At 46.1% G+C, this 21,273-nt stretch overlaps 1 protein-coding gene across 1 annotated transcript in view; it reads left to right on the forward strand.

The window, feature by feature from the left end:
* The window catches only part of LOC139255775 (uncharacterized), a gene marked incomplete at its 3' end in the record, with an annotated part of 142,043 nt that overhangs the window by 6,839 nt on the left and 113,931 nt on the right, over positions 1–21,273 (forward strand). Inside the window, exons 2-4 of the mRNA XM_070873987.1 lie at positions 3,756–4,076; positions 5,040–5,219; positions 7,046–7,134. Of these exons, the coding sequence (XP_070730088.1) occupies positions 3,756–4,076; positions 5,040–5,219; positions 7,046–7,134 (590 nt within the window). The remainder of the gene's footprint in view (positions 1–3,755; positions 4,077–5,039; positions 5,220–7,045; positions 7,135–21,273) is intronic.

A 21,273-nucleotide genomic window follows, 5' to 3' on the forward strand; every position in this document is an offset into this window, starting at 1 on the left:
CTCCTCCCCCCCCCCCCCCCAAAAGCGCTCCATCTCTCTCCCTCAGTCTCTTCCCCCCCACCCACTCCCCCCACCCGTCTCTCTCTCTCTCTCTCTCTCTCTCTCTCTCTCTCTCTCTCTCTCTCTCTCTCTCTCTCTTTCCCCCCCCCCCCCCAACCAGGCTGTCTTTCTCCTTTCCCCCCCCCCCCCCCCAAAAGCACTCCATCTCTCTCCCTCAGTCTCTTCCCCCCCACCCGTGTCTCTCTCTCTCTCTCCCCCCCCTCTCCCCGTCTCTTCCTACCCCCCCCCCGCCCCCGCCCAGACACACTCTCTTTCTCTCCCAGGCTCTCTCTTCGCCCCCCCCCCCCCCGCCCAGGCTTCCTCTTTCGCCCCAGGCTCTCTCTCCACACCTGTCCTTCTGTCTCTCTCTCACTCTCTTTCCTCTCTCTCTCTCCCCCTCTATCTCCCCCCCCCCCCACTGCCCAGTATGTCTCTCTTCCCCCGCCCCGTCTCTCTCTCTATCTCCCTCCCCCACCCACCCCCCCATTTCCTCCCTCCCCACCCCCAGACTTTCTCTCTCTCTCCGCCACGCCCCACCCAGGGTTCGTTGTCTCTCTCTTTCCCAGCCTGTCTGATCTCTCTCTCTCTCTCTCTCTCTTCCCCCTGCCTGTTTTTCTCTCTCTTCCCCCTGCCTGTTTTTCTCTCTCTTCCCCATCTCTCTCTCTCCCTCCCCCCTCTCCTGCAGACTCTGTCTCTCCTTCCCCGTGTCTCTCTCTCTCTCTCTCTCTCTCTCTCTCTCTCTCTCTCTCTCTCTCTCCTCCCCCCCGCCCCAGGCGCGCGCCGCTCTCTCTCTCCTCTCTCTCCCCCCACGCCATCCCCAAGCTCTCTCGCTCTCTCTCCCCCTCGCCCCCCCCCCAGGCTCACATTTGCTGCCCCACCCTCCCTCAGGTTCTCTCTCTCCCCCTCCCCCCCACCACAGACTGTCTCTCTTCATCCACCCTTCCCCCCAGGTGCTCTCTCTCTCACTTTCTCCCTCTCTCTTCCCCCTCCCCACCCCCAAAGCGCTCTATCTCTCTCTCTCTCTCCACTAGTCTCTTCCCCCCCACCCCCGCCGTTTCTCTCTCTCTTCTCCCACTCCCACGTCTCTCTCTTCCCCTCGTCTCTCTCTCTCTTCTCCCCTTCCCCCCCCCCCTCAGACTTTCTCTCTCTCTCTCCTCCCCCTTCCCTCTCTCCTCCCCCTTCCCTCCCAGACGCTCTCTCTTTTTCTCTCTCTCTCTCTCTCTTCCCCCCCCCCTAGTCTCTTTCTCCCCCAAGGCTCTCACCCCCTAGGCTCTCTTCCAACCCCCCACACTTTCTCTCTCTCTCCCCCGCCCCCCCCCCATATCACCCCCCCCCCCCGCAGGTTCGCTGTCTCTCTCTCCCCCAATCTCTCTCTCTCTCTCTTTCTCCCTCTTTCCCCACCCCCCCCAGACGTTCTCTCTCTCTCCCCTTCCCCCCCAGGCGCGTTCTCTCCCTTTCTCTCTCTCCCTCAGTGTCTCGTTCTCTCTTTCTCCCCCCCCACCTCAGGCGCTCTCTCTCTCTCTCTCTCTCTTCCCACCCCCACCGCCCGCCTGCCCCAGGCGCCCTCTCTCTCTCCCCCTCTCTCTCTCTTCCCCCCCAGACACTCTCTTTCTTTCTCGCTCCCTCTCTCCCCCCAGTCTCTCTCTCTCTCGCTCTTTTCCCCCCCCCAGAGGCTCTCTGACTCTTCACCCACCGCCCCCCCCCCCAGGCTCTCTTTCCCCGCCCCCCCCCCCCCCGGCTCTCTTCCACTCACCTCTCCCCCCACCCCAGGCTCTCTTTCCTCCCCCCCCCCCCTACCTTCCAGGCTCTCTGTCTCTCTCTCTCTATCCTCCCCCGCCCCAGGCTATCTCTTCTCCCCAGCCTCTCTCTCTCTCTATCCTCCCCCGCCCCAGGCTATCTCTTCTCCCCAGGCTCTCTCTCTCTCTCTCTCTCTCCTCCCCTGCTCTCTTATCCTTCCACCTCCCTTGCTATCTTATCCTTCCACCTCCCTCTCGGCCCCCTCGCCGAGCTTGTGCCGGAGCAGAGAAAAGACAAGTCAACAGTCTCAGGCCTCAGCCCCTTCAATGACAATAAAGCAACACCATAGTGACCACTGGAACCTGGATGGTGATGCTATTAGCAAGTCTTTCACTATCCCATGTTCCTAATCGCTTTCTGCACTCCTGTGGAGTGAATGGTTTGGGGCCGACGGAGGACGGGGGCGGAGCTTGACAGACACATGCGCATTCGCAGAACTCAGCCTCCGATTTTTGCTGAGTCTAATGGCCTGCACCGCCCACCCACGCCCACTACATTTTCATGAAATTCGCGCTGGAGGATCTCAGCGGCAGCGGGCTGTAAAATATGAAGGGCCGCCCGAATACCGCCAAGAAACAGTCATCATCAATTTCGGGCTCTTAAACATTCTGATCAGAGTTCTAGTTTAACGTTACCATTATGTACAAGATATTTTACTGGATACTGACATCAGTCACCACGAGTGACTGTTGTATGCCATGTGGCTATAAGATATTTAATTCTGTCACCAGGTTGCTGGGAGGTCCCCCTCTCTCCATCTCCCACTTCCAGCAGCTCTCCACCTCCGCTTAATTCCAGAGCATCCTGCTCTGCTGGCATCAAATGTAGTGTAAATTGAAGGGCCACCTCTGGTTCTCAGTCTCTCCCTGTTGTTTTGTGCTCTCTGCAAGAAGGGAAAGAAAGAAGCGAAAGATGGAATGAGTGTAGGGATGAATGTGCTACATCTGTAGAGGGTGACTATGAAGGACTCAAATGGCCTCCTTCTGTGGCATTACTTTCTATGATTGCATTAGGATGAGGGGGAGTGTTGAGAATGGATACAGAAGGATTGTAAATGTGGCAGAGGGATGGAGATAGGAAATCATGGGAAAATAGCTAAAGAAATGTCAAGATGCAGACATTGCAGAATCGACAGAAAAAAAGGGGGTTACTGAGAGTTGAGGTTAAACACAGGTCACGGGAAAGAAAAAGCAATCACAGATAGGAGAAGGTAACGTAATGGTTTTCACTAATAAGGAGGGGAGAATAACGTAATGCTTTTTACTGATAAGAGGGAAATAGGTTTTACTGATAAAGAAGAAGAATTTAATGAGGCTATAAACAAGCTGACCTCGGGGCCAGCTCTAATTAGGAGTCCTCCTCGCCTGCCATTGAACATACTCGGGGGGGGGGGGGGGGGGGAAGAAAAGGAGTGGACAGACCAAGTGCTGATCAAATGTGTTATGTTTTGAAAATGTATAACTACTGTGCTTTTCGCACTGTAAAGGGGCTTGTCCAGAGGAAGGTAAACAGGCTCTGATTGAGAGTGTTCCTTTGTCTTGACAAGTCCCGGCCGGAGAATCTTCAATAAAGGTCTTTTACAGAAAATGCAAGAAGGTGTTCGCGTCAGTGTATTCGCTGAGACAGATTGAGGGAAAAAGAATCCATATTAACAGTGTCAGTGGTGGGCAGTCAGATGGGGATGTGAGTAGATGCATAGAGACTGAGCGATGGATGCACCAAGGTATGTTGGTGTGAGGAGTGACAGTGCAGGAGTAGGTTTGGGAAGGCAGAGTGACACGCACATGAGGATGTAGTTGAATGTGGCATTCCACTCATTTTTCCTGACTACATGAGATCATTCAAACTCTTTCTGCATTGAATCCAGGAGTGGCTGCTCACTTCTTGTACAATCTCCAGCCATGCTCTCTTTATTTCAGTGGCTGGCCTCTTGCTGCCGTCACCAGGGAAGAGGTCCTCCTTCCTTTACCTCACTACCAGAGGAGAATGCCCAGGGAGGAATCAAAGATCCTGGGTGCAGCCTTCTGGTGCTGAGACTGCATCGCTGCCTCTAAATGATTGTACCCTCACAGTCAAAGTCGAACTACTCACTGTAACACCGATAGGCACCTCTGGACCGCCACCAACAGCCTCCAGCTCTCGTCTGTCAACTGCCGCTGAAGTCGAGTCATCCATGACGTCATCACACCTGCTCCATTTAGTTGGCTGGGAAACCCACATGGCTCAGTCAAGTGACCTAAGTAAGTTAAAGATGCAGTGGAAAGCGCACTGATTGACCGTTCGTGATGGCGATTCGCTAGCGTGCAGCCGCTCCCCCCCCCCCCCCCCTCACACCCCCACACTTGAACCCACTCACAAGTAAAAATTCTGCTGAGTGAGTTGTGAGATGTTTTATTAGTTACCAAGACAGATGAACTAATTGTTTATTCTATACAGTTTTTGGGGAAACAATTTCAAAACCTGTCATTTTACCACCTTTCATCTCAGTCTCTTCTTTAAAAACATAAATACATTTTGCTTTAAAATGCACCCTTAAATAGGAGTCTTTTTTCCAAATCCTTTTTGTGAGAAATGTTCAAAAATCCTGAAATGTGACATTCTGCCATTCTTGCATGCAAATCTCACTACCTCGCACTTTGCTGCATTAAAATACAAGAGGTAGAATTTCCACTGAGTTGTCCCAATCTCCTATTGTAAATTCGGAAAATTGATGAAAACCCTGGAGAAACCGCCATATATGCAGTTTCTCCAGAATTTCCACTGATCTTCTGCCAAAGCAACGGTGATTGGAAAAGTCCGATGGAAATCCTGCCGCACGCGTCCTTTTTAAAATGGGGCTGATCTGTGCTCACAATCTCTTGGCCGGAAGCCACACCTGAACAGCATAAGGTCTGAGCCTGGCCAGGAAGTGTCAGCAATATTGAGCTTTGTCTATATTGTGCAGTAACGTTGAGCTGTGATGTACAATTCGTCAGGCTTGAAACAGGGATTAGATGTTCATTGCCTCACCACTGCAGTTGGCTAGATTTGTGATAACAGCTAGGGATGCATTGCAAGCCCAAACCTCGACTGGACTGCAAAATTAGCTCTTAATAGCCTTAATCTTTTGCAGATTGTGGTGATCATCAACTTTTATTGCGTGTGAGTTTAAGAGGTCTGTTTAATTGGGTCTGTTTAAATCTATGTTCACTTTTTTTTTGTAGATGTGGATTTTGCACAGCACATTCTGAAAACTATTTATCGTGAACTTGAAGATAAAGTGAAAACTTTATCAAGCAAAACAGTGGATTGGCTTGGCATCAGAGATACTACAGGAGACATCAACTGCCTTATTAAGGAATTTGAAGAAAACCATACTAAGATTTCCATGCTGTCACAAAATGGTAAATAAAATTCAAGTCAAATGTTCTCAGTATCTTCTACACCTGAAACAACCAGTATTTTGTTATAAAGGAATATGCAATTAGTTAGTGCAAAATAATAAATGTTGAAATTATTTGGCAAAATAAATCCTAAATAAAGCAAGGATTGCTACAAAAAAACCTTGAAATTAAGAAAATAAAGAACTGGTACATACAGTCCAAAAATACTTCATTGTCTGTAAAGCGCTTTGGAACTTCCCCTGAGGTTATGAAAGGTGCTGTATAAATGCAAGTTGTTCTTTCTTTGTTTCCTTCCATTCTATTTAATTTATTTAATCTCCAAATGGAGTTGGATGTATGAATATAAGTACGGTAAAGAGAAATGACCCAATCACTTCTCATGGCAGGGAGATTAATGTTATTTGCAAAGTTTACATATCTGGTCAACATAAAAATACATGTAGCATTCCATCACATTCACATTTTACCAATCTAGGTTAGCCATGATATATATAAGGTTACGTTGCCCGAGACATCATGCCATTAGCAGTGATTCTCTGATAAGCCTCCTGCTGCGTGCGAGACATGGTTAGTGATGTCGGGTCAAAGAAGATTTTGCCCAAAAGATCACAGGATACTCAAATTCACAAATGCATGTTACTCATCATATAGATGGTTGGGTGAAATTACTATGTATTAGCAGACAGAGGACTCTTTTTGGCAGTTGGAGACTGGGTCATGCACTGATCGATAGATAAGGGTGGCAGAAAGGTTGTTTGGAGTTTGATGCGGTGTTTGAGCAGGAAGTCAGGGACTGCTGGTTCTCTGTGGCGCTTGGTCTTCCTAGGATGGGAGGACTTTGGTGGGACAATAGGGTGTGTTTGCAGAACTGGGCTCACAGCTTTAGGCACTTTTCTAGCCTCAGACACACTTTTTTCAAAATTTCTTTATGTATTAATCTACTTAAATTTTTAAAAAATTCCCTCACACGTTACTAAAATAAGAAATTCACATCCTTTGTGTCTCCCGTTAGTGCCTCTGAGGGGACAACAGGGCACCACCGACTGAGAGTACCGATGTCCGCGAAATTCCCATTGAGGTTTGAGGTGGCAGATATCGTGACGTCATCGTGCTCGCATCACCCCAGTAACACCCTGTACCCGAACTTCACCTCCGTTTCCGCCCCCTGCAGCATTGCCGCGCGTCAACACTGGCAGCTGCAGGCAGCGTAGTCAGGGAGGTCTGCCGCTTGGGGAGCGATATATAATGAACATTTTTTTTTTACCCCTTAGATTGAGTTTGCATCATCTTGATGTATCGCGATTGATCAGTCCTGCACTCTGTTAGAGTGCTTGGGGCTGATCGTCGCGGATCGTAGCTGCTGTCAGTGACGAGGGACCTCAACTTCATGCAGAGCCTGCAGCGATGGCCCTTCCCTTTAAGGGAGGGAAGGAGCTTTTGTTCCCGGCAGCGCTTCCCTCGACATTGGGCACCGCTGCACTGCTACTGCCCCTCTTGCCGGCTTTAGAGCTCCAAGGGAAGTGGTAGCGCTTGATTTAGCAGTCCACTTACTTCCTGGTACACTAAACCAGAAGTTCCCGTCGGAATCCCTTGCGTACTTTTTTGCGCTACCGCAATTTCTCCCCCAATATTTCTTGTGATTCTATTTGCTTACCACAAATAATAGTAGAACAGCCGTTAATCCATTTCTTACTTAAATGTTTTGTTGGTTGTGTAGTAAACATCAACAGTATGATAGTTGGTCAGATATGTTAGTGCATAGATGACACTGTTAGATATGTAAATAGCTTCATTAAACATTCTAAATCAATTGTTTTATTCAACAGGAAAAGGAAAAAGTTTCATACTGAATCTTCTTCTGTGTCTGACAGCTGACAGTGATGAGGAATACAAGCAAAACAATATGTACTTGAAGGTAGTGGTCACCTTTTTAATGTGTAGGCAACAAAATGTGATTAAATTATAAAAAGACAATTTGAAAATGTAATGTAATAATTGTGTTTTGATGTATGTACACATGTGTCGTGACGTGAGATAAAAATAACAGGTCCTGAACATCACATGTGGGTGCTCCCCTACGTTAGATATAGAATGATGGAAATGACACTTACCCCAGAGGACAGAAAGTCTCATTTCCGTCTTCATATGATTTGTTGACTCAGTTGCTTTTATTGCAAGATTCTTTGTTCTTGCCTGAGTAAACATTCAGAAGCAATCTCAACATGCAATTGCTTTTTTGTCAGATCATCATAGAACATCACAGTACTAAATCTAACATAACATAAAAATATAAGACTTTGCCACTATTCCATACAAACTTCACTAACTGTCCATAAACAGCCCCACTCCAGAGACTTGAGCACGTAATGTAGGCTGGCACTTCAGTGTAGTACTGAGGTGCCAAGTGTTGTCGTGTGGATGTGATTTTAAACTGAGGGCCTGTCTACCCTCTCAGGTGAATATAAAATATCCCATGGCACTATTCAAAGAAGAGCAGGGGTGTTATCCCAATGTCCTCACCAACATTAATCCCTCAACAAACATCAATACTAAACAGTTTATCTGGGCATTTCTCTGATTGGCGTTTGTTGGGGCCTTACTGTGCGCGTTGGCTGCTGTGTTTCCTCATATTACAACAGCAATTGCACTTCAACAAGTACTTTGGCTGTGAAGTGCTTTAGGATATCCTGAAGTTGTAAAAGATGCAATATAAATGCAAGTTCTTTCTTTAACTGATAATCTCTTTCAACTACAAGCAGTATGGGTTCATTGCCATCTTGAGCCTGTATGTGTGTTTATGACTGAATCACACTATCTCAGATTGTCCCTCCAGAGTGAGAAAAATAAAGACTGTCCTTAGACCCTGCTCCCTTCATTATGCGATTTGTGGATTGGCTTGCTGAGCTGCCAATCAAAGTTACCAGCTTGAATAAGAAGCGGCCTTGTTGCAGAAGTATCCAGCACCTATATGTCTTGTCAGTTAAACTCCCTGCCAAGCACATTGCCCAGAATTTGCTGGATTGGGACATCTCGCTATATGCGCCATGAATTGTATTTTTTCCTCACCAATCAGCTCTAATTATTTTTGTCACAAAATGCTGGAAGTGCGAATGATAATGAAGGAAATGGGACATCTGGGACCTTGGTGAGTGACGGGACCAATAGTCTATTTCCTTAACCAAGACATTTAGGGATAGAGAAAGAAACAGAGCGAATGACAGAGCAGGAAGTAGGGTGAATTCGAGTCAGATTAGATGCAGAAAGAGAAATAAAGAGAAAGATTGGATTAAAAGAGAGAAATAAGGGAGACAGAAAGCAAAAGTAAGAAAAACATTTAATTTAAAATTGAAAAAAACCTCTAGGAATAATTTCTTATCTGCAGTGAGATGTCACAGTTTCAGTTGTTCCCTTTCTGAGTCTCCAAGATTGAATTGCATGTCAGGAACCATAAATCACCGCATTAACAGAGTGTAGACGTTGTTAAAGCCCTAGCTTTCTGTGGCGAGTTTAATTTGTATTTTCTGCGCAAATCCAGCAATTTCTTGACACTCATGAGGAAGTTGATGGTGAGCTCTCGCTTTTGCGAGGCTAACGTGGAACATTGCAAATCGGCAGCAATTTGTGGTGATTCATAACTCACAGCATCCTTCCTCACCACAAATTTCTATGTGTTTAAACGGAGTAACGACAGTATGCATCGTGAACTCGTCTTTATTTTCCCTAGAAATTCTGGGCCATCGAATTAAAATACAATCTATATAATGGTGGCAATTGCTCACATCTCAAAGCTAAATTTGCATGTAAAAGTAAACAATATGATATTTATGATGGCTGGTGTCTCTAGTATCCCACTTAGAAAACTTCCTAATCGATTATTCTAAAGAGCTTGTGCATCTCTGGGAGATAATCTTTATAAAATAAATCTGACCATATATCAATAACGTAACCTAAATTAAAACAAAACCATTTCTAGGCCTTGTAGGTAAAAGTCCCAAAAAGTTACATTAAATTTTATGATTTTGTGCTTACGATGCTGGGAATGTATATTGGGAATTTATATATACACTCACCACAATTTTCTATTCATTGCAATTTTGGATAGAAAATCGTGAATTGTGCCCATGTGAATTCCCTTTATGCATTGTCAGCAGGTGAGACTCTGTGCCGGGAGTGCATAATCATCAAACTGGTCCTAATAAAGCGGTATAGATATATGGTGGCCGAAATTGCCCCTCTCCTTAAGGCCTGTTGCCACCGCAAATTGGCGGCCAAGCTTCGGAGTGGAGAAGCCGCTGATAACCCAATTGCCCTTCCGAGGTTTCCTGGCCGTGCCCTGATCCCCTCCTTACCGCTCTGCTGACGCCGATCCGTGTTAAATGCGCCACCACTGTGCACAAAGCCGATCTACCCCCTCCCCGACGGCGAAATTTCGCTCTGAAAATCTTCTGCCCGCCTGACGGTGCCAAAATCTGTTTTTTCCTGGTGGTCCAGTGAGGCTGTGGCCTTCTGCAAAGCGATGCAGCTTCCCTTAAAGGGGAGAATGCACTGCCGCTGCCGCCATGTTTTTTTTTGTCAGCCGACTGCTATGTCGGCCTGACAATTATGCTCCCAGGTTCGACCGGGCCACAAACAGGCAGCCTGTCACCTCCTCCCTGGTGGCCCAGTGGACCGAAGTTTTAAAATCGCGAAGGCTCTCCCCTTTAAGTGAAGGGGAGAGCCGTGGTGATGCGGCGCCACGATGATGTCATCGCGGCGGTAACTCCGCACCGCCCCCGACTTCTGTCCCTCAGTTGTTGCCACCGCCGTGTATCCGTCCCTCTCGTGTAGTCACCGCCCCCATTAAGAACGACTTCTGGATCCGAATAAAAAAAATACAACAGATTGGAATTTCGCTCAAGAGGCAATTTCAACCACAGTTGTGCTAAAAATAATTGAAACAGGGTGCGTGTGCCCTGTTTTGGGCGAGGGACAATTTTGAACCCATGCAGTCTACTTATAATTCAAAGTTGCATATTTTGTGCAGATAATTTGAGTTATTCAGTAATTTGAAATAAGCAATGTAAATAACATAGAAAAATGGTAATTTAATATTTAATAAATGTGAAATATCAAACATTTGAATTAAGTGAGTTTGAGCTAAGAACAGACTGTAGGTAGCTTGAGTTTCTTTCAAAGAAGGGGAAAGTTTACAGATTAAAGCTCTATTTTGTCTGTGTCAGTGTGTTCCTCATTTATTCAGCCTCAGATACCGACAAAATTCCCACCATCCATGAGCAGAGGTTCCTTTAAATGGAGGACACGCAGACGACCGGAAAAAGTGACCATGGTTTCCTTCTATGTACAAGGCCTGCTTCTGGGTCATGCCCTTCGTTCTTTGCTTCCTTACATTGGAAGTGATTTTTCTTCCCTTTTTTGTTATTTCCTACATCAGACAAAGTCCAGTTCAGTCTGGGAACTGCCTTGCAGTGAAAAATTTCAAGATGTGCAACATTGATGAGCTTTTGTTATTACATCGATGGCACTTTAACCCATCTTATTCTCCACACTTCAGTGTCAGTGTCCTCAGGCTTATGCTGGTCACTTTGGTCTCAGTTGACTCCCTTGAGCAACCTGTTTGGCAGCATCAAATGCTGGTTTTGATCAAGTGACCAGAGCTCTTTGGTTACTGTTCAGATAATCTGATCAGCCTTAGCACTGCAGAAAATTGTGGTTGGTCCTGAAATCCAACAAGAGTGCTGACTGCAAAACCTTCCCACTGTAGGTGGAGGAGCTTGCTCGAGACTGAGCATATGGATGTTTGTTCACTGGAAGACAATTCTAATTAAAATGATGTCCAAACCTGATCCGCTCAGCTACAGGTACTTTGGGTTCCAATACTACACAGAAGCAAGCCTGCAGCTCCAAGGGAATTGAATGCAAGAAAACAGTGCTCCCAGGAACGTTCAATAAATGGGATACATAGCAATCTCCTTGCTTCCAGTGCTGTTCCCTCAGCATTTGAAAGTTCTATGATGATGGCAAAAAGACTATTGCCCTTCCTCCGGCTGTAGCAGTATCCTGGGGCATATGTTGCAGTGCTGGCATCAACTGAAAAAAAGACTTGCATTTATACAGTGCCTTTCACGACCTCAGGATGTTCCAGAGCTTTACAGCCAATTAAGTACTTCTTTTTGAGGTGTAGCCACTGTGGTAATGTAGGAAACTTTGGTTATAGTAGAGTCCAGAGCACCTGAGGTAATTATATGTTTGCCTGTGACTGATTCATTCAAAACCAGATGTTACTTTACTGATCTCTGGGTAGATCTCTTCATCTTTTTGGAATAGGAGAAAGATGAGGAGAAGACGAGTTTGAATTTGAAGAACATTTTCAGGCAAAGGCATCTGGGCTACATCATTCCCTTTCCTGAATTAGCAGATATCTCCTTTGAAGAATACAATCCACAAGATGTCTCTCAATTTGAGTCTATTTTCTAATCTGGTCTGTTGCCATTCTGGATGACTCCTGTTGTAATTCTGTTAGGAATGCCTAAAATTCAAAATTTTCTATATATTAAATTGTCACCACCCGTGTGGACAGCCACAATAATCATGTGGACAAATTGCCAATCCATTGTGTAGCAGAGCAGGAAGATCGCACAATGTTCTTAGAGCAGAATATTGGTGTGCTGAAACAACGCTTCCGCTCCCTGGACCGCTTTGGAGGAGCCTTGCAGTACTCGGCGAAGCGGTTGTTAAGATTTGTGGTGGTCTTCTGAACGTTGCACAACCTCACCACCAGCTATACAGTGAGCAGCTGAGGAGGAGGAGGCCGTTTCCCGCTATGCACAAATACACACCAACACAGCCGTCTGTCGTTCACCCGATTACAGGCAACTCTCGATTGTCCGTACACGAATCCAACGGAAAACCGTTGTAACGGGATTTAAAATTCTGTTGCTAACAAGTGAAAAGACAGCCTCAAATAATTTGGAAAAATCACCTTCCAAACACTGTGCGCATTTGTATTTGCTCATTCTCTCTCTCACAATCACACATTCTCTCTCCCTGGCCGAAGGGACCCCGTACCGGCCACTTCTGTCCCGGGCCGAAAAGACACGGCACTGGGTGGACTCCGGGACGACCTGCCAAAGGGTCTTTCACACACTCTCTCTCACTCACCATAAAAATCACCCTCCTCTGCCCTTGCTTTTCTGGTGTGTGTATGTGTGCGCTGTTGCAGCCGCTGTCTCTCGCGGCCGCCGCTGGTGTTGGGAACGGGGGCAGTGCCGGCACTGGGTTCCAGGCACAGACTTTAATCAGAAGACTGCTAACTTCACCAGCGTACCAGCAAACCAAGCGCAGAACCTGTCCATGCATGCTGGTAATGTTCATTTTTTGTTACTGTTTGTAGCTGATTGTATTATTCATTAAAGTTTTAACTTATAAATGTAAACTCGCCCTAACGGAAAAATCGTTGACCCGGAATAGCCCAATCCCTGAGGGACCCGGATAATCGAGAGTTGCCTGTAGTAACAAATTCAGTCCTATGGTTATAATCATTTTATTCTTTAACTTCAATATAAAAAGCAATTTACTAGCGGAGTGTACTCACAGATAGAACACACAAACGTAGGCATGTGTCCTTTCTCGTGCTGCCTGAACAAAGGAAAACATTTTTATTTATACACTATTCTCTTTATCATACTGGAAGTAACCTTGCCTTATTTGGTAGCCTCCAGTCAAAAGTACCATCCTTCAGCTGATGCACACAACTCTACGGCCCCAAAATTGATGTCCGGTAAGGCCCACCAATTTTTCGGCGGTTCCCTGGCGGTACCTACCTTTATGCCACCCAGTGCCGCCGGGTCCTGTCAGGAGCCGTTTTCGGCGAGGTTGTGTGGGCGTCAGTGATAGGCAGCAGGAGTTGGCGGGCGGCAGGTGCAGGCCTCTCGAATCGGAAAACTTTGGAGGCCCTGCAACGCGCATGCGCGAGATTTGTTTTTTAGTCTTTTCACCTACCTGACGTCATTTCGGCCACGTTTGAGGCTGGATGGGACATCTGCACATGCGCTTAAAGGCACACCATTCTCTTGCTGCTGTGAGTTGGAAAGAGGAGAGTGTGAGTTGGAGAGGGGACCGTCTTGTAAATTGAGAGCCACAAAGTCTTGAGCAGCCATTCCTTTAATCATTGACGATGGGTGGACAAAAATCTGCAATGGTGACTATCAAAACCAGGCCCAGAGCTCCCTGGCTTAATGAAGAGGAACTGGAAGAGCGAGTAATGGAGGTGGAGCGCAGGTATAAAGACCTCACCCAGGATGCTCGGTGGCAAGTCTCCACCACCACAATACCGATGCATTTGGAGGGAGATCACTGAGATCGTGTCCGCAGTGGGCAATATCGTGCAGGATGGGGACCAATGCAAAAAACGTTGGAACGATTTGGTGGCGGCAGTCAGAGTGAGTAAAAATGTATTGCCCCCCTCCTGTGCAAAAAGGTTGTGCACCAGATGTGTGTGTGTGTGTGTGTGTGTGTGTGGGAGTGTGTGTGAGGGGTATTAGCAAAGGGGCTAAAGGCCGCAACGTGGGGTTTGGAACGGAGTCCATACTGGCAAGCTCGACCAAGCATAGAGGCTGTGGCGCAAAGGCAAGCAAGGCGCCTGAACCCACCAGCAGCGAGCAACCAGCTGAGGATGCAGCACCGCTCTCTGCAATTCAGGAGATGATCCAGCTATCACGGACGAGCGTGCAGATAAGTCGTGATATGCTCCAGACAATGGCTGGGATAGCTGGCAGCATCGCCACGTTCACTCAGCAACATGATGCCAGGATGGACCGGCTCATTACTGTGTTGGAGCGCACAACCGAGACAGTTGAGGCGATGTGACGAGATGGCTTCTGGCCATGTAGTGCAAGCCCCCGACCTCACACCCTCAAGGCAGACAGGTCCGGAGGAGTAGCAAATCCCGGCGCCTTCGGTCACCTCCCCTGCCTTTTCACCAACATGCACATGTCTGCAGAGATCCCGCTGCCCTCCTGCACAACCTTGTCAACCAGAGGCAATGAGGGGCAGGGGAGCGGGATGCCACGGTGTAGGAGGGGCAAAGAAGAGGAGCTTGGGCATCGCTGCAAGGGGGGGAAGAGAGGTGGTGGTGCCAGATAGAGGGTGGGTGTTGGTAGTGGAAATGTTCCTAAATGTAATAATGTTATATAACCTTTGTTATTGTGCACTTGTAAATACACTTGCATTGTTGACCCTCTTGGTCAGTGTCTCATTTTAACGTCATGTGTGGTGCCATGTGAGAAACACACATCTGTCCCTCAGGTCATCTGTTTTACCACAAATATCTTCCCATCCACATGACTTGGCTGTACAAAATGTGACATGCTGCATACTTTTGAGTTATTGATAATGATTTGGTCTTGGTCATTGTGGTTCTAAATGAAGGTGTGCCAGCAAGGTAAAAAAAAAAAGTTTCCATCAACTTAGACACATTTTAGTCACTTTTATCACATACCAATTAAACATGAGCACGAACAATAAACTAAAGCAACATCCAGCAAACTTTTTTCCAGCAGTCCCACTCATAATGCTGCAGAATCTGCACCATACCCGCGATGTGCAGCACTCGGAGCCCTTCTCCCTGCCAACCGACTCACTGCCAGCTCAGACCTGCTTTTTGCCAGTGGTCCTTCTGGGGGGCGGCAGGTCGATCTGAGGCCAGCATCCCTCACCAAAATGAGCGATTTGCAACATCCAGCATGGGCAGGCGGCACGACCAATCTCCTGCCGGGTGGAATATGAACGGCAGATGGGCGGTTCCGGAGGAATCACCCCAAAAAACTACATTTCCGGCGCAACCTTGGCAGCTGCGGGCACAACCTCCACCAATTACGGCCCCTACATTTCTCACACATCAACATTCGGTGGTTGACGTTCAATGTACCGTCCTTCAACCGGCTTGTAATTCAACATCCTCCTGCAAAAATTGCAATGGTATGTGATGGGAAGTTTACAGTATGGCAATACTATCAACATAAGAAGATAAGAAAGAGGACTAGGAGCAGGCTATACGGCCCCTCGAGCCTGCTCCGCCATTTAATACGATCTTGGTTGATCCGGTCATGGACACAGGTTCATTTCCCTGCCCGCTCCCCATAACCCCTTATTCCCTTATAAGAACATAAGAACATAAGAATTAGGAACAGGAGTAGGCCATCTAGACCCTCGGGCCTGCTCCGCCATTCAACAAGATCATGGCTGATCTGACCGTGGACTCAGCTCCACTTACCCGCCCGCTCCCCGTAACCCTTAATTCCCTTATTGGTTAAAAATCTACCTATCTGTGACTTGAATACATTCAATGAGCTAGCCTCAGCTGCTTCCTTGGGCAGAGCATTCCACAGATTCACAACCCTCTGGGAGAAGAAATTCCTTCTCAACTCGGTTTTAAATTGGCTCCCCCATATTTTGAGGCTGTGCCCCCTAGTTCTAGTCTCCCCGACCAGTGGAAACAACCTCTCTGCCTCTATCTTGTCTATCCCTTTCATTATTTTAAATGTTTCTATAAGATCACCCCTCATTCTTCTGAACTCCAACGAGTAAAGACCCAGTCTACTCAATCTATCCTCATAAGGTAACCCCCTCATCTCCGGAATCAACCGAGTGAATCGTCTCTGTACCTCCTCCAAAGCCAGTATATCCTTCCTTAAGTAAGGTGATCAAAACTGCACGCAGTACTCCAGGTGCGGCCTCACCAATACCCTATACAGTTGCAGAAGGACCTCCCTGCTTTTGTACTCCATCCCTCTCGCAATGAAGGCCAACATTCCATTCGCCTTCCTGATTACCTGCTGCACCTGCAAATTAACTTTTTGGGATTCATGCACAAGGACCCCCAGGTCCCTCTGGACCTCAGCATGTTGTAATTTCTCCCCATTCAAATTGTATTCCCTTTTTTTGTTTTTTTCCCAAGGTGGATGACCTCACACTTTCCGACATTGTATTCCATCTGCCAAACCTTAGCCCATTCGCTTAACCTATCTGAATCTCTTTGCAGCCTCTCTGTGTCCTCTACACAACCCGCTTTCCCACTAATCTTTGTGTCTTCTGCAAATTTTGTTACACTACACTTTGTCCCCTCTTCCAGGTCATCTACGTATATTGTAAACAGTTGTGGTCCCAGCACCGATCCCTGTGGCACACCACTAACCACCGATTTCCAACCCGAAAAGGACCCATTTATCCTGACTCTCTGCTTTCTGTTAGCCAGCCAATTCTCTATCCATGCTAATACATTTCCACTGACCCCGCGTACCTTTATCTTCTGCAGTAACCTTTTGTGTGGCACCTTATTGAATGCCTTTTGGAAATCTAAATACACCACATCCATCGGTACACCTCTATCCGACATGCTCGTTATATCCTCAAAGAATTCCAGTAAATTAGTGAAACATGATTTCCCCTTCTTGAATCTATGCTGCGTCTGCTTGATTGCACTATTCCTATCTAGATGTCCCGCTATTTCTTCCTTAATGATAGTTTCAAGCATTTTCCCCACTACAGATGTTAAACTAACCGGTCTATAGTTACCTGCCTTTGTCTGCCCCCTTTCTTAAACAGAGGCGTTACATTAGCTGCTTTCCAATCCGCTGGCACCTCCCCAGAGTCCAGAGAATTTTGGTAGATTCTAACGAATGCATCTGCTATAACTTCCGCCATCTCTTTTAATACCCTGGGATGCATTTCATCAGGACCAGTGGACTTGTCTACCTTGAGTCCCATTAGCCTGTCCAGCACTACCCCCCCTACTAATAGTGATTGTCTCCAGGTCCTCCCTTCCCACATTCCTGTGACCAGCAATTTTTGGCATGGTTTCTATGTCTTCCACTGTGAAGACCGAAGCAAAATAATTGTTTAAGGTCTCGGCCATTTCCACATTTCCCATTATTAAATCCCCCTTCTCATCTTCTAAGGGACCAACATTTACTTTAGTCACTCTTTTCCGTTTTATATATCTGTAAAAGCTTTTACTATCCGTTTTTATGTTTTGCGCAAGTTTACCTTCGTAATCTATCTTTCCTTTCTTTATTGCTTTTTTAGTCATTCTTTGCTGTCATTTAAAATTTTCCCAATCTTCTATTTTCCCACTAACCTTGGCCACCTTATACGCATTGGTTTTTAATTTGATACTCTCCTTAATTTCCTTGGTTATCCACAGCTGGTTATCCCTTCTCTTACCGCCCTTCTTTTTCACTGGAATATATTTTTGTTGAGCACTATGAAAGAGCTCCTTAAAAGTCCTCCACTGTTCCTCAATTGTGCCACCATTTAGTCTGTGTTTCCAGTCTACTTTAGCCAACTCTGCCCTCATCCCACTGTAGTCCCCTTTGTTTAAGCATAGTATGCTCGTTTGAGACACTACTTCCTCACCCTCAACCTGTATTACAAATTCAACCATACTGTGATCACTCCTTCCGAGAGGATCTTTTACTAGGAGATCGTTTATTATTCCTGTCTCATTACACAGGACCAGATCTAAGATAGCTTGCTCCCTTGTAGGTTCTGTTGCATACTATTCTAAGGAACAATCCCGTATGCATTCTATGAATTCCTCCTCCAGGCTACCCCGTGCGATTTGAGTTGACCAATCGATATTTCGATTAAAATCCCCCATGACTACTGCCATTCCTTTTTCACATGCCTCCATTATTCCCTTGATTATTGTCCGCCCCAGCGTGAAGTTATTATTTAGGGGCCTATAAACTACGCCCACCAGTGACTTTTTCCCCTTACTATCTCTAATCTCCACCCACAATGATTCAACATTTTGTTCATTAGAGCCAATATCATCTCTCACAACTGCCCTGATATCACCCTTTATTAACAGAGCTACCCCACCTCCTTTCCCTTCTTGTCTATCTTTCCGAATCGTCGGATACCCCTATATGTTTAATTCCCAGTCTTGGCCACCCTGCAACCACGTTTCTTTAATGGCCACCAAATGCGGGAAGAATGTTCCCGATGTTGGGGAAGTCCAGAACCAGGGGACATAGTCTTAGGATAAGGGATAGGCCATTTAGGAATGAGATGAGGAGAAACTTCTTCACTCAGAGAGTTGTTAGCCTTTGGAATTCCCTGCCACAGTGAGTTGTTGATGCCAGTTCATTGGATATATTTAAGAGGGAGTTAGATATGGCTCTTACAGTTAAGGGAATCAAGGGGTATGGAGAGAAAGCAGGAAAGGGGTACTGAAGGAATGATCAGCCATGATCTTATTGAATGGCGGAGCAGGCTCGAAGGGCCGAATGGCCTACTCCTGCATCTAGTTTCTATGTTTCTAGATCCCTTGCAGTCAGAATCAGGTGAATTTATAATGGGGAATAAAGAAATGGCAGACCAGTTGAACAAACACTTTGATTCTGTCTTCACTAAGGAAGACACAAATAACCTTCCGGAAATACTAGGGGACCGAGGGTCTAGCGAGAAGGAGGAACTGAAGGAAATCCTTATTAGTCAGGAAATTGTGTTAGGGAAATTGATGGGATTGAAGGCCGATAAATCCCCAGGGCCTGATAGTCTGCATCCCAGAGTACTTAAGGAAGTGGCCCTAGAAATAGTGGATGTATTGGTGGTCATTTTCCAACATTCTATAGACTCTAGATCAGTTCCTATGGATTGGAGGGTAGCTAATGTAACCCCACTTTTTAAAAAAGGAGGGAAGAAAGAAAACAGGGAATAATAGACCGTTAGCCTGACATCGGTAGTGGGGAAAATGTTGGAATCAATTAATAAAGATGTAATAGCAGTGCATTTGGAAAGCATTGACCGGATCAGTCCAAGTCAGCATGGATTTATGAAAGGGAAATCATGCTTGACAAATCTTCTAGAATTTTTTGAGGATGTAACTAATAGAGTGGACAAGGGAGAACCAGTGAATGTGGTGTATTTGGACTTTCAAAAGGCTTTTGACATGGTCCCACACAAGAGATTAATGTGCAAAATTAAAGCACATGGTATTGGGGATAATGTGTTGATGTGGATAGAAAACTGGTTGGCAAAGAGTCGGAATGAACGGCTCCTTTTCTGAATGGCAGGCAGTGACTAGTGGGGTACTGTAAAGTTCAGTGCTGGGACCCCGGCTATTTACAATATACATTAATGATTTAGACGAAGGAATTGAATGTAATATCTCCAAGTTTGCAGATGACACTAAGCTGGGTGGCAGTGTGAGCTGTGAGGAGGATGCTAAAAGGCTGCAGGGTGACTTGGACAGGTTAGATGAGTGGGCAAATGCATGGCAGATGCAGTATAATGTAGATAAATGTGAGGTTATCCACTTTGGTGGCAAAAGCAAGAAGGCAGAATATTATCGGAATGGTGACAGATTAGGTAAAGGGGAGGTGCAACGAGACCTGGGTGTCATGCTATGTCAGTCATTGAAAGTTGGCATGCAGGTACAGGTGGTGAAGAAGGCCAATGGCATGTTGGCCTTCATAGCGAGAGGATTTGAGTATAGGAGCAGGGAGGTTCTACTGCAGTTGCACAGGGTCTTGATGAGGTCACACCTTGAATATTGTGTACAGTGTTGGTGTTCTAATCTGAGGAAGGATATTCTTGCTATTGAGGGAGTGCAGCGAAGGTTCACCAGACTGATTCCCGGGATGGCAGGCCTGACATATGAAGAAAGACTGGATCGACTAGGCTTATGTTCACTTGAATTTAGAAGAATGAGAGGGGATCCCACAGAAACACATAACATTCTGACGGGACTGGACAGGTTAGATGCAGGAAGAATGTTCCTGATGTTGAGGAAGTCCAGAACCAGGGGTCACAATGTAAGAATAAGGGGAAAGCCATTTAGGACTGAGATGAGGAGAAACTTCTTCACTCAGAGAATTGTGAACCTGTGAAATTCTCTGCCACATAAAGTTGTTGAGGCCAGTTCATTGTATATATTGAAAAGGGAGTTAGATGTGGCCCTTGCGGCTAAAGGGATCAAGGGGTATGGAGAGAAAGCAGAAATGGGGTACTGAAGTTGCATGATCAGCCATGATCATATTGAATGGTGTTGCACGCTCGAAGGGCCAAATGGCCTACTCCTGCACCTATTTTCTATGTTTCTATGTTTCTATGTTTCTATGAACACATTTCGGAAGCTGAATTAACCAATTTCCATATGCCAACATGTCCTACTTTATTTTTCATGGAATACCTTAACTCTTAGCAAAATGTTTTATATCCTCCTTTGTCATTAATAATCCTGGATTCCTCTTAGTGCCCTTGCTCTCGCCTTACCTTTCCTTATATTTTCAATGTCCCTTATTGACTTCCTTACACAACAGGCAGATAAATCCCCTGGACTTAATGACTTAAGAAAAGTTGCGGCAGGGATTGTGGATGCATTGGTTGTAATTTACCAAAATTCCCTGGATTCTGGGGAGGTCCCAGCAGATTGGAAAACTGCAAATGTAATGCCCCTATTTAAAAAAGGAGACAGACAAAAAGCAGGAAACGATAGACCAGTTAGCCTAACAGCTGTGGTTGGGAAAATGTTGGAGTCCATTATTAAAGAAGCAGTAGCAGGACATTTGGAAAAGCAAAATTCGGTCAGGCAGAGTCAGCATGGAATTATGAAGGGGAAGTCATGTTTGACAAATGTGCTGGAATTCTTTGAGAATGTAACGAACAGGGTGGATAAAGGGGAACCAGTGGATGTGTATTTGGACTTCCAGAAGGCATTTGACAAGGCGCCACATAAAACGTTACTGCACAAGATAAAAGTTCATTGGGTTGGGGGTAATATATTAGCATGGATAGAGGATTGGCTAACTAACAGAGAACAGAGAGTCGGGATAAATGGTTCATTCTCTGGTTGGCAACCAATAACTAGTGGGGTCACGCAGGGATCAGTGCTGGGACCCCAACTATTTACAATCTATATTAACGACTTGGAAGAAGGGACTGAGTGTAATGTAGCCAAGTTTGCTGACGATACAAAGATCGGAGGAAAAGAAATGTGTGAGGTGGGACACAAAAAATCTGCAAAAGAACATAGACAGGCTAAGTGAGTGGG

Source organism: Pristiophorus japonicus, unplaced genomic scaffold (genome assembly GCF_044704955.1).
Source record: "Pristiophorus japonicus isolate sPriJap1 unplaced genomic scaffold, sPriJap1.hap1 HAP1_SCAFFOLD_627, whole genome shotgun sequence".
NCBI lineage: Eukaryota > Metazoa > Chordata > Chondrichthyes > Pristiophoridae > Pristiophorus > Pristiophorus japonicus.